The sequence below is a fragment of the Microtus pennsylvanicus genome, chromosome 15, assembly GCF_037038515.1.
Source record: "Microtus pennsylvanicus isolate mMicPen1 chromosome 15, mMicPen1.hap1, whole genome shotgun sequence".
In the NCBI taxonomy this organism is placed as follows: domain Eukaryota; kingdom Metazoa; phylum Chordata; class Mammalia; order Rodentia; family Cricetidae; genus Microtus; species Microtus pennsylvanicus.
This window is the reverse complement of record NC_134593.1, coordinates 35802821-35817327: the sequence shown is the minus strand read 5'-3', so window position 1 is coordinate 35817327 and position 14507 is coordinate 35802821. Positions and strand designations below refer to the sequence as shown.

Below are 14507 nucleotides of genomic sequence, written 5' to 3'. Positions count from 1 at the left end.
TCAGCACTCCAGCTGTTTTTAAATCTTGACTTTCAAAGATCACTTCTTTAGTGAAAAGTCTTTCCTGTGTTAAATATGGATGGGGTTCATGCTTCTAACACTGATGATTGGTGTGGGAATCCTTCGACATATGTGTTGCTTTTATTGGTTAATGAATAAAGCTGATTTCGGCCAATGGCTTAACAGAGTAGAGCCAGGAAGGAAATCTGAACAGAGATGCAGAGAGAGAGAGAGTAGGCAGAATAGGGGAGAAGACATGTAGCTGCCACAGGAGGCAGATGCTCCCACCAGAGTCCACCAGAACTCTGCCAGTAGGCCACGGCCTTGTGGTGATGCACAGATTAATGGAGATGGGTTAGTTTAGAATATAAGAGCTAGCTAGCAATACACTTAAGCTGTTGGCCAAACAGTATTACAAATAATATAGTTTCTGTGTGGTTATTTCGGGTCTGGGAAGCTGGGAACAAATAAGCAGACTCCATCAACAGATAATACCATGTGGCATGAAATTATTTGTTTGATTTTTTGTCTCCCCCATCCAAAGGTGATAAACAGTGCAAGAATAAATTTTTTACTCAAAAATAGAGAGTCATGTTAAATAAAATCATCTCTGAAATTTTATAAAAAATAAGACACAAAAATTCTTTATAGAAATCTAAGACATTGCTTTGTATTATATTCTATTTTGCAAATATATTTTAGGAATGACTAATAATAGTGGAAATATATAGACCATCTATATTACTTTAACATGATTATTATCATTATATATCTGTGACTACATTAATACATAAGTAAATGCCAAAATCAAGTCCTATTGTCCACTGTGGCCTCCACAATGATACTTCTATATAATTACAAGTTTATTCTAATAGTCAGAAAACCTTTACAGTCATACCCCATTAGTTTCACCATTTTACAAAAGAGGCAGAAGAGACACTGGCAAATTAAATTGTAGAGCTAAATATGCAAAGCTAGCCACGAAAGCAGGACAGTTCAGCTCTGGAGTCTATTCTTTTCATTTCTATGATCTATGTAATAACACCTTTACAGACACAGTTTCCTTTCTCTAGTCATATTCATAGAGTGTAATTTTGTTCAATTATATTTCATACAAGACCAAGATGGCCCCATGTTCCTTGCAGAATAATGAGAGTACACTATGAAGAGGAAAGAACTTAAGGGAAGGCTACTTGAGGCGTTCACTGGACACCAGTCACTAATTTACTTCAATTTATAGTTTTATATATCCCATAGGATGAATTTTAAATAATTCTATGTGATAAGTTGGGTTTTATTTACTTATACTCTAGCTATAATGACACTGTAGCTACATTGACACCTCACGGAAGTACGAGATATTCTATAAACCCAGAACATTTATACAGACCACTCTGGGAGAACAAAACACTTGAGGGAATAACTATAAACGTAGAGTGAACCTCCCAATACTACTCCTTTTTTGTGTAGTGGTGGTAGCGTTACTGTTAGTGTATGTGTGTATGTACATGAACTTGAAAACTAGAGGAAGCCTCTGCTGTTGCTCCTCAAGCACCATCTACTTTGTTTTATAAACAAAGGATCTCCCACTGGCTTGGAGTCTGCCATAGACTAGGCTGGCTAGCCAGTGAGCCACAGGGATCAGCCTTTCTCCACATGCCACCGTGCAAGCATGGAGCATCAAACGCAGATCCTCTTGCCTGTGTGGCAAGCGCTTTACCAACTAAAGTGCTCTCCCAGTCCCTGGCTAGTCTTCATAAGCTACATGTCACTAAAAATTTGGAAGAAGCTAGAGACATTTCAAAGATTATATGAAATTGGTTACCTGCAAATGGAGCAGAACTTTCTTATGTTTTTCTATTTCTGATGTCTGTGATTGCTGTTGTTTTGCAACTTGCTCTACAACATCAGTTAATGAAGATGTGTCTTCTTTGCTCAGAGCTAGACAAAGGAATAAGGTAGTTAATAAAAATTAAATGCAGCCATTTTAAGAAAGTCATATTTCTTTCTAGAGATTCATTAAAACCCATGTTTTATTCTTATAAATAGCTAAATTTAGGATTGATAGCCTCCATTTCTGTCCCTAAGCAAAATCAAGAACAAAGCAATATTAATGTCACTTCAAGGTTGCTTGCCTCAGTGTTGTACCAGTTCTTTATAGAGCAGAGAAAATAAGATTGTTTTAATTTCTTAATACAGAACCGCTGCACATGTTGCAATTACCATGCTGCCACAGTAAGTGAAAACACTTATGGTCAATTGTTTTTCATTGTAGTCCTGAGCTTTTAACTATTTAATTTTTTGAAATTTTAACTCATAAATTCCTCCGAGCTCCCCATGTGTCCCCTTCACTCTTTTTTCAAATTCATGACCTTTTTAAAAATTGTTATCACATGCATATATGTATGTGTATACATATATACAAACATACACACATATACATATAAACTAAATGCATAAGTACAACCTGCTTGGTTTGTATAACTTAATTTGTATATATGTTTTCAGGCTGACCACTTGGTATCTGATAACGAATTGGCATGTTCTACTCTGGGGAAGACCCCTCCCCCACACACTCTCAGCATTTCTTAGTTATGAAGTCCTGTTTTTTAAGTGTTACATAAAGAATATAAACCTTGTGTATGTCTACCCCTGATGAAACATGACTGCTTCCTCCTCCCCCAACTTGCTCCCCATTTAACACCATGATCCTCTCATTCATTCTCATCCGCTGTTAAGACTGCTTCCTTACTTTCTTTAGGAATGCCTTCATTCTTCCTTTCTTTGTCGTCTGACATTCTTTGTCTATGAGCTCCTTTCCCTGGGTTGGTTCTCCTTTACTCCTACAAAACAACATGTTTCACTTTTCCCTCTTTTCCTGTCACATATTCATGATCCTAACAGTTGTTCATACATTATAAGGATGATTAAAGACTGCTCACTATTAGTATCAATAATTAAACACAATAATTAAATGAGATATAGGAAGAAAAAATAAATCTTGGTTTGTTTGCTTTTTAGCAGTTAGGAGTTAAGGAAGATCTTTTTCTTTTATATTCTGTGATATCTTCTTTTATCTTCTGTGAAGCTTCACAGGGCAAGGTAATAATTAAAGATATTATAATATAATCCTATATGACACACACACACATGCGCAATACCTGACCTATGCTGAGTAATTATTATGGATTAGAAGCAGGGACTTTCAGTAAGTACTGTGTTGAAATAGATTTTAATGAGCACATGTAAGAAATTATTCTAAGAACATTTAGAAATTTCTGTCCAGTGTTATTTTGATCAGGGCAGGTCCTACGCAGGTTTGAAAACATTTACCTTTTATTTAGGGGCAGCTTATATGATAAAGGCATAGAGACTTTATTCCATGAAAAAGGAAGAGAAAGAATTGCACTAGCACTAGAGTGGTGTGGTGACAACCTGAGGGCATTGCAGGTTCCAGGAACAACAGCGTCAGAATGTGCCTGCCCAGAGGAAGTGACACAAGTTCTCAGTATGAAAAAGTGGACTCAATGTCAACAAATGCTGTTGAGACTGGAAGCTGCCACCTCCTATTTAACATCTGTGTATATGGAAATTTTCAGTGAGCTGGCTAATTGTGAGCAAAACCCCAAGATCTTTATAGATGCTGTAAATCTAACCTGTAAATCTAAGTCATTCCAAACTTCCCAAGACAAACAAACAAACAAAAAACAAAACGTCCTAAATGACAAGCACATGTAAAGATACCTCCACAGAGAATCAGCAATCACTGGTCATTTTTCCTAAGGATTAAACACAATAAAACACAACACCACACACGCACACACACAAACAAGTTATACATGCCTTTTAAACTAAAACTTAAATGATCGAGATGTATTACATAAAAATAAGAAAGAAAATCAAAAAACCTGAATTGCTCCCGAGGTGAGGAGATTGAAACCTATGCAAAAATATCTTACAACAAGTGGAAGAAACCCTGAAAGTTTAGCTAGTACATTGTTAAAGTCAAGTGAGAAGTTAGGATCCTATCTTATGGCTTCATGTCACTTCCTTAAATTTCACTTGGAACTTCCTTCATTCCTAACATCTTCCTGGTTCTAAGTTCATTCCCTGCTCACGCCTCTGCTCTACGTCCTTCCGTCATCACACACAGAACTGCTCAGAATTGGTAAATCCAAATCTTACATTCTCTAGCTTATTTCTTTCATTTTATGGTCAAAAGGCTTCATCCTTCATTTTACTTACCTGCCTTGAGAACATATACTTTATATCTTGCTTGCCCAATGCTTTCAATTGACTACAGTGCTCAGTGCTTATTTCATGCCTGCTTGTGCTGGATGCTAAGTACTTCAGATTTTCTTAAGCATTATGTATAATATTTATTCTGCTCTTGGTAGTGTTCTAAGTATTTTTACATATGAACTCATTTGATTCTGTGATATTTACAAAAAGCTCACCGAGGCACAAACAGATCGAGGAATTTATACAGTCACTACTGTGATGTGAGTTCAATTCATGTATTTGGTACCAAAGTTCATATTCCTAATGCTAAACTACGCTAGAGGACTACCGGTGAAGAGGAAGAATCATGTCTACATTGCCTGGGGACTGCCCCGGGACTCTCTGTGTGCTCAGCACATGTCTCACCATGGAACTTCTTCTTTTCTACTCACACTGTTATCGCCTACTTTTCTTGTTTGAGGAACTATTTCGGGACAGTAGCTTCAGCACCCCAATTTGCATGATTCAATAGGGAACCAACTCCATGCTCTGAGTTCCCTATAAGATATGGTGAACTTTTCTTCCTAGCAAGTCTAACCTCTCCCCGGCCGCTCACTCTTACCCCAGTCACCTCCTCGTTTTCTTTATGTCCCAGCCTACAACTTAGACAGAGACCCCCTGCTCGACAAGAGGCCACACCAGCTTCCAGAAGTCCAGGTAGTCACCCCCACCTGTGGACTTCCCTAACTCCTGAAGTGCTCCCCCATCAGAACCAGTGCCACTTGTACTACCTGCCTAAAGCTGGACACTGGTCCCATTACACTGCATAATCATTCTCTTCTATAAAGGTTTATCCCTATTGAGCTTGGTACATCCCTTAACTTGACACAATTACCCCAACTCATCTTTTGTACTCCCTGAAATCCAGCTTCACTTTCAGCACATCTCCAACCTCTTTACCTTTTGGCTCTAACTAGAAGCCAGAAATACTGCCTCTTCCTCAATTCACTAACTATAATGTCCTCAGAGACTTAACTCTGAACAGAGTATCAAAATACTTTCCTTCTTTATCTGGCTATATATATTACCCCAAATCTAACCAAGAGGAATGCCACCTCCCCTTCCCATGATCTCCTTCAGAAAGCAGCCTTTTTATAGCCAAGATATTTGTTATCCTCTTCCCTTATTCTTCTTGAGCCCACCAGAGTCAAGCATCCACCATGCCACCTTCAGAGCACCTCCACATGGTATCTGTCCTCCACGTTTCCACATTCAAAGGACCAATTCAATCTTCCTTTTATTTGACCTATTGACAACATGGTGCCCCCCTCTGAAACACAATAAATATATTGTTTCTTTTGCTGGTTATTTTCATCTTCCTTAGTTCTGATAGTGCCTTCACCTACCTCTTTTCTGTTCCTCCAAATACGGTATGCCACTCAGTTCAATATTTTAAGATCCAGCTAGAGGCAGAGTGTTCTTAAATCCACATCTTCAGCCTGAATATCTTTCTTGAGCTATAGATTCTGACCAGACTGTCTACTTCATATCTCCCCTTGAAATTTGAACAGGCATTTCAATTTTTAAAATAAACTCTTGGTCTCTGCATCCTCACACATCATTATTAAATTTGTTCTTTCATAATTTTCTATATCTCAATATTGTTCAGAACTCAAAACACGGGTTATTATTACAGAAGCCTCCAGAAAGATGTAGAGCTCAGGACAATTTAACTAGACTTGCCAAAGATAAAGAGAGTTCATTGTTTGTGTTCATTGCTCCTTTGGGAAGTCCTTAGAGATATCCCATAAGAAGGATGTCCAAGGCCATTGCTTTGCTTGTCTCACACAAGGACAAGGTTGCAGCTTGATTCCTTATTCCTTCAGATGCTGTAACACTTTCTGTAAAACTTTCTGGCCACCTTTAAGCAATACTGGAATCCAATCTTCCATTACCACTTCCAAACACTATGCTAGCAGAAAATCCTTCTAAAACACAACCCTATTCTTTCACCCTGTCTCCCTGCTTTGCTTCCACCTACCCTCTTTCTCTTTCCATGTGTGCATGCAAAGGTGGAGGCAGCGGTAGGTAGATGTTGAGTGAGTACCTTTCCCAATAACTTTCTCCATCTTTTTAGTTTTGAAATACTTTCTTGCTGAACCTGAAAGTCACTGGTTTGGCTAGACTGACTGGTCAGCACGCCCCAGGGACCTTCCTGTCTCTGCCTCCCTAGTGTGAGACTATAGGCATGCACTACTGTGCCAGACTTTTTTGTGTGGGCTTTGTGGGAACTGACTTATTGGGTATTTATGTATGCAAACACTTTGCTGACACGTCTCCAGTCCTATTTTGCTCAATAGCAGTTATTACCACTGGTTTCTCTTACATTTGTTCCTGTTCTACATCCTTCAACCAATAGGCGTTTCAAAAGGGCAGAGACCTCGAAATGCCTGGCACATACATAGCATACTCAGACCCATAATCTATCTATCTCCACTCCACTTCAACACGTTTTGACAGGACAATGTTCCTGTGACAGTTCTGACCACGCCCATATTATAGTCAGTCTTTTAAGTCAGTTCTAATTCAGATACCATCTTCTTTAAAATAGCTTGTGTGATCTGTCTACGCATACACGATTCTCTCTTTTTAGTATACTTGTTTCTCTACATACTATGCTAGACAACATTTTAGGTTCTGCAGTGAGATGGAGCTCATTTTGAACACAGGTAGTATGATTTACTTACTTGCTAGGCAAAACATTCACCAAGTTCCTGACTATTCAAAAAAAATTCTTATAATTTTCAACATTTTATTCTATTTTCCCCTTAGGCTATACCCCATAAAGGCAAATAGTACTCTACTCTTTTTGCACTCCCTCAAATATCTGATGACATAACATCAATAATGAAGAACATTGGATTCATATGATAAGAAAATAACTGATATTTCTCAATCTTTATTTCTGAATCATGAATCAACATCAGTTGAAGAACTTATATAACATTTAATTATATCAACTATCCTTGAAAAAAATTTGAGAAAATTATGTTGAGTTTTGTTTTAAGCGCGCGCGCGTGTGTGTGTGTGTATGTGTGTGTGTATGCATGTGTGTGTTTGGTTAAATTTGGTTTTGTTTTCTTGATTTCTATGGCAGAACCTAAAAAAGGGAGGGAAAAAAAGAAAAGAAAAGAAAACAATCTCCTGCCATCTGATGATAATTAATTAGAATTACATAAACTGATACTCATTTATTCTTTTTAAATATATATATATGTATATATATATTACTATATTCCATCTAAAAGAAATCCATAAATCAAATCATTAAAAGATTTACTACAGTGGAGGCTGGGAAGATGGCTAAACACTTGGCCTAGATTGATCATGAGACGGAGGGACAGATTTCCACTATCATTCCTGTCCTCCACTATGACTCCTGAGCCTTACAGCAGACTGCTTACAGCTATCCTGTCTCCCACACTGCCCTCACTCCCTGGGGACTCCACCTTTGGTGGTACCCAGCTCTGCTCTCCCCTGCCCCCATCTAATTCAATTATATTCCTTTGTGTCAGCAGCAAATACCCAGGAACAGTTTCTGCCTTGGACCCCCAGTGGCCACATCAGGTTCTGACTCGGGTAAGTGATTTTCACTATCCCTCTGGTCCTTCATTATCCGCTGTCCAGACTCACTCCTAGTCCTGTAGCAGCCTCCTCCCATGTCAACATCATTCACTGCCCACTTCAGACACAGGCCCAGGGTCCCCCAAGACCTTTCATCCCTATCTCTCCAGACTTGCTCTTTTCCCTAGGGTAGCCTATTTGCAGGAGCCTCTCCTCCCACCACACCTTACTCCCTGGGAATTCCATCTCCATCTTGATGAGGGCCAAATTCCTTTAACTCTTTGTTACAACCACTCTCAGTCTTTCCTCCTAGCCCATCTTCATGGTCAGAGATCCCACATCTACCACTTACCTAGGATCCAGAAAGGACAACAGAACCAAAGAAAAGGACACACACCCAACAAAGACAAGACCAGATGTCAAAACCTAGAAACACCTTAATCATCATAACTCCTGATATCTAGACTCCAGTACAAAAACACATCAACATCCAAGATAATATGCCTCTACTAGAAACCAATAACCCTATTACAGTAGGCCCTAAGAAATGTTATAAATCTAAAGCACAAGACAAGGACTTCAAAGTAGCAATTGTGAACATATTTAAGGACCTTAAAGAGGATATGAATAAATTACTTAATGAAGACCACAAAAACACAAAGAAACAGTTCAATGAAATATATTCAATGAAAGGATATTAAAAGCTGCAAGGGAAAAAGACCAAGTCACACATGAAAACAGGCCTATTAGAGTAACCCCTGATTTCTCAATGAAGACTCTGAAAGCCAAAAAGATGTGGACAGATGTTCTACAAATTCTAAGAAACCACAGATGTAATCTCAGACTACTATACCCAACAAAACTATCAATCATAATCAACAAAGAAAGAAAAACTACACCCAAGAACACAAGAATCAAACAATCACAGAACAATAAGTCAAAAAGAGCAGAAAAATCCCACATCATAACAACAAAACAACGGCAATCAATAAGCACAGTTCATGGTTAACTACCAATATTAATAGTAAAAATTCCCCAATGAAAATACACAGACTAACAGATTGGATAGGAGAACAGAATCTATGTTTCTGTTGTATTCAAGAAATGCCCCACCACCAAAGTCAAATATTACCTTAAGATAAAAGAATGGAATAAGGTATTTCAGCAAAATGGACCAAGAAACAAACAGGTATAACCATTTTAATATCTGACAAAATAGACCCCAAACCAAAACTGATTAAAAGAGATAAGGAAGGACACTATATACTCATCAAAGGGAAAATACATGAGGACATTGTGATTCTTAACATTTATGCACCAAACCCAAATGCAGAGAAGTTCGTAAAAGAAACACTACTACAGCTAAAATCACATATTCATCCTAACACAATGATAGTGGGTGATTTCAAAACCCCACTATCACCAATAGACAGGTTATTCAGATGAAAACTAAACAGAAAAATATGCTTGAGCTAAATAACACCATAAATCAAATGAACCTAGCAGACATTTATAGAACATTTCAGCTAAACACAAAAGAATATACTTTCTTCTCAGTAACTCATACAACTTTCTCCAAAATTAATCACATACTTGGATACAAAGCGAGTATCAACAAATACAATAAAATTTAAATAACATCCTGTATCCTATCCAATCGAAATTGATTAAAGCTGGGTCAGGATGTGTAGCCCTGGTTGTTATCAACAATTTTTAGCAATCTCCAAACTCTCTGACCATCAGACAAAGTGAAATAGGCTCACATTCTTGGGCCTCCACAAAGAAGACACCAGAAAATGAAAATATCTCCCATGCTTATAAATTGGCATGACTAATGTTGTGAAATGGACCATTGACCACAATTCCCATCTAAATTCCAACACAATTCTTCACATTAATTTTAAAAAATATAGCTTCATATGGACATAAAAACCCAGGATAGCTAAAACAATCCTGGATAATATTGCATCACCAAACCATATTTCAAGTTGTACTAAAGAGCTATAGGAATAAAAGCAGCAAGTCATTGGCACACAAAAAAAGTGTTGATCAATGGGATAGAGCTGAAGACCTTAAACATAAACACACATGTCTATGGAAACCCCTTTTTTGACAGAGAATCCATAAATACAAACTAGGGGAAAGATAGCATCTTTAATAAATGGTGCTGGTCAAACTGTATGGTTGCATGTAGAATAATCCTAACAGATCCATATTTATCACCCTGAACAAAACTCAACTCCAAATTGATCAAGGACCTCAATGTAAGACCAGATACCCTGAATATCTGATAGACGAGAAGGTGGAGAATAGTTTAGAACTCATTAACACGGAAACGGCTTTCTTAACAAGACACCAACAGTACAGGCACTAAGAACAGTTAATAAGAAGAACCTCACAGAGCTGAAAAGCTTCTGTGTGCCAAAGGATACCATCATTCTGATAAAGCTTACAGAATGGAAAAATACTTTTATTAACCACACATCTGATAGTGGGCCAATATTTAAAATACATTTAAAAATATACAAAAAAACCCCTGAACATCAAGAAAACAAGTAACCCAATTGACAATGCAGTTCAGAACTAATCAGAGACTTCTCAAAAGATGAGATACAGAGGGCTGAGAAACACTTAAACAAATGTTAAACATCCTTAGCCCTCAGGAAAATATAAATTAAAACTACTTTGAGATTTCATCTTACCCCAGTCAGAATGGTCAAGCTCAATAAATCAAATGACAGCTCATGCTGGAAGGATATGGGGAGAAGGGAACACTTATTCGCTGCTAGTGGGAGTGCAAACTTGTACAGCAACTATGGAAATCAATGTGACAGTTCCTCAGGAGGCTGGCAGCTAATCTGCCTCAATATTCAGCTACACCATTCTTGGGTACCCATAGGAGTCTACATCCTACTACACAAATACCTTGCTCATCCATGGTCATTTATGGCTGGATTCATAATAGTCAGGAGTTATAAACAGTCTAGATGTCCATCAAATAATGAACGGGTAATGAAAAGGTGGTGCATTTACACAATGGGATAGTAGTATGTTATTAAAAGGTCATAAAACAAAGCAAAATTAGGAATTGTGCAGGTAAATGGATAGAACAAAACCTAAGGTCAAGATGACTAAGGGCAGCACCCCTGCCCCTGCCAAAAAAATACTATTTTTATGTTTTCTCTTATATGTGGATGTTAGTTTTTAAGTTTTCAATATGAGTTCTATAATTAGTATAACCATAGAGGTTAGCTGCTGACTGGGCGGGGATGAGGGGACTAGGGCAAGGGTGAGGCTATCCCAATGAAGGGGAAATAAAATTTATCATTAAGGAAAGATATGGCAGGGGGTGGCAGAGTAGAAGGGTTAAATGGAGAGTGGTGTGGAAAAGATGAGTAACGGAAAGACTGTGGGGAGGGACAACGACCACTAAAGGAAACATGCATGCCACTGCAAAGGTTCCTAAAACATAGACAGATATGAAAGAAATTTGGAGTCTTTAAATAATGGGGACATCTTATGTCACCAAGTGAAGCCCCTATTGCCATCAATTGTTGAGACACTAACCAGGACTCCAAGAAAATCCCAAACATCTCAGGCTATTGCCTAGGCCATTGGTTGGTCTCCACACGCTTATGGTAAGATCCTATCACTGAAAACAACACTTAATCACCTCAGTGAACATAGAGAAGTCAGGCTGGTGCCTACATAGAGGCTTCACCTGTACTAACTAGTACTGGTACATGGTACTAAAAGGTACTCTGCATACTACCAAGGAGAAAAATAATAATCAACCTAATTACAAACCATGTGACCCACAATGGTTTCCTGCCTATGAGCTATGCTGGTGTAATAGTGATACAAATGTATCTGTAATGTAATCTCTGATTGGATTTAAGGCCCACTCTGAGGTGGAATTCATACATGAAACAGCTAGGGTGGTCATGAATCGAGGGACCAACCTCTATTGTTCAGCTAAAGGAACACAGCAATCAAATGATCCCGCTATACCGACAGACTGGCACCTTGCTCAGCTATCATCAGAGAAGCTGCTTCTTGCAGAAAATGGGAACTAAGAGAGCCCCACTCCTGGACATTAGGGAGAGAGTGAGAAATATGGGCACCCACATTCCTAACCAGATGTCTCCATCAAACAGTGCTCAGTGCTCAGAGACCTATGATGAAGAGGACGCAGAAAGATTGTAAGAGCCAGGGCAAAGGGATGACACCAAAGAAACAAGAGCTTTCAGACACAACAGGACCGAGGCCTATATAGACTCACTGTGACAGCATGCACAAGGCCTGCACAGCTTCGAGCCAGCTGGGGTTGCAGCACTGAGGGGGAAGTTCACCTGGGATTCCACATCGAACCAAGAACTATCTCCAGTTGGTACCTGTTTGCAAAGGAAAAGTTAGTCTTCTCCAATGGAATTTCACTGGGCACTTAAGCCACACTGCAGGAGGATAGGTTCCATGCCTGGTGGTAGATGTCAACACTAAATAAACTCAACGCTATTTTTTTTTGTGGACTTTGATCTCATATAGCTTTGTTTGGAATTTTATTTTTTATTTTGTCTCACTGGTCTTTTGCTTGTATGCTTTAGTTCTCAATTTTCTGTTTCTGTGGGTTGTGTGTATGTTTCTTGAGGTTTTGTTTGTTCAGTTTTGTGTTTTGTTTAAGAGAGAAAGAAGAGATGTGGAGCTGGGTGGAGAGGAGGATCTGGGAGGGCTTACGAGGAGAGAGAAGTATGTTCAGAATGTGTCATATGAAAATTTTTTTTCAACAAAAAAGATGAAAGGACAAAAACCCTCAAATGATGTGAGATGTGGCAACCCTTTAGTTTATTCTTTGGCCTCTATAACTGATAAAGAATTTTTGTTAAGTCGTCCAGTTTGGGGTAATTCATTTTGGCAGCCCCAGCACACTTAACAGGGGCTATTAACAAGGAAATTTGCATTGGCTACAAGGCCTAATCTGTAAAGATCCATAAACTTTAATTCACAAGGCTTAGAAACAACTGTCTAGGCCGGTGAGATGGTTGGGGGTAAAGAGGCTTTAGGCAACCCGGATAGCCACCGTCCAATCCCTGAGGTTCACACAGTGGAGGAAGAGAACTGATTCAAACTGTTACCTGACCTCACATCCTCACATGCATGTGCACGCTCTCTCTCTCCCTCTCTCTCTCTCTCTCTCTCTCTCTGTCTCTCTCTCTGTCTCTCTCTCTCTGTCTCTCTCTCTCTCTCTGTCTCTCTGTCTCTCTCTCTCTCTCTCTCTCACACACACACACACACTTACAAAATAAATAAAGGTCATACAAAAATTTAAAAATTGGTCACAGCTCTTAAATTTTCTACTCATCTTATAAAATTTATGATATAGTATGATATATATGGACTTCCCAAGGGTTTTCCTGAATCATCAAGGCCCCCAAATGCTGTTTCTATGATACAGTCAAATAATTAAAATAAAGAGGGGGGTGCTCTCAGCCTATCTATCACTGGGCTTCTAATCAACTCACTCTTCCACCTCCCTTGTAAACGCTAGGGAGTTAACTCCTGTGACTGCCGCATGCTCATGGTTAGGAAAGGCCTCTCAGGTGGGTCGGTCTGCCAGCTGAACTTCCCAACCATGCCATAACCATGTTTGTTCTCAAACCTGTTCGTGCCAGCTGTACTTGATTTTGTGCTTTCATAACTTCATTCAATATCATGCAAACCAATTATATAGTATAGAAATAAAGTTTGTGTTTCTCTGAAGTCTACGTCTAATAATTTCAATAGATACAGTAACAGGTGTGCAATAACTATAAAAGAACAAGTTTGTGTCCAGATTGCTCCAAGAGCGCCTTTAAATTATTTTCCTCTTAAAGAAACAGAATACTCGGGAATCCTTCCTATTTAGGGGTAGCTTTATGCTTTTTGCAAGAGACACAATGCAGAAAATTAAGTTGTGCCTGTGCAAAAGGACTCTGGACTTTCTCAGTTGATTGATAGGTGAGCATTCCGCCAGACTAAAATACGTTTACAATAGTAAGCTACACTAGCCCACAATTTTCTGGCTTAGCTTTGCTTTCTTTGGGAGAGCTTTACGCAGGTATAACCTATATACCCTAACTTCCATTCTTGCGAAGTGTACAGTTCAGTGTTTAACCAGCCATGTCAATGGACTGGCTATGAGTTCAGCCTGTAGCTAGGAGAAGGCTTCTCGTATATGCCAATCCTAAGGAAGCTATTCCATGTAGTGAGACAACCAGGCCTCCAGGAAGGTTATGGTTAAGCTTGAAAGGTATTGAGCAACTGGGAGCAGTCACGCTCACAAAAGAGTGTTCAAAGTACAACAAACAGCAAAAGTAAAGAATACAGTCATGGGGCCCGGGAAGGAACAACCTTTACTTGAATGGCTTGAGAATAAGGCAGCTCTTCTTCTTATTTTTTTTCAAAATGAATTATGCATCTGAATCATCTTCAAGATGAAAACAAAAAAGCAGAACAAAGCATGCCCAGGCCTGACTCCTATAGACTCTGATTCAATAAGCAACTGGGGTGTGGGCTACCTGCATGAATATATTTTTTTAAGTTCTACTTGTTCAGATGTGCAACCAGGATTGAAGAGCTCTGGAGTGGTATGAGGCAGGCGTGAGAGGGTTGAGAAAACGGGGCTC

The 14507-nt window shown here is 38.9% G+C and overlaps 1 protein-coding gene across 2 annotated transcripts in view; it reads right to left on the bottom strand.

The window, feature by feature from the left end:
* Window positions 1-14507, bottom strand: part of Ccdc122 (coiled-coil domain containing 122) — a 38640-nt gene that overhangs the window by 23009 nt on the left and 1124 nt on the right. Inside the window, exons 2-4 of one of the 2 annotated variants that reach the window (XM_075949521.1) lie at window positions 12128-12239; window positions 2753-2843; window positions 1826-1941 (exon numbers count right to left, since the gene is read on the bottom strand). In XM_075949521.1, coding sequence (XP_075805636.1) covers window positions 1826-1941; window positions 2753-2798 — 162 coding nt within the window. In that variant the 5' untranslated portion in view covers window positions 2799-2843; window positions 12128-12239. The remainder of the gene's footprint in view (window positions 1-1825; window positions 1942-2752; window positions 2844-12127; window positions 12240-14507) is intronic. The other variant, XM_075949522.1, reaches the window with a different exon arrangement.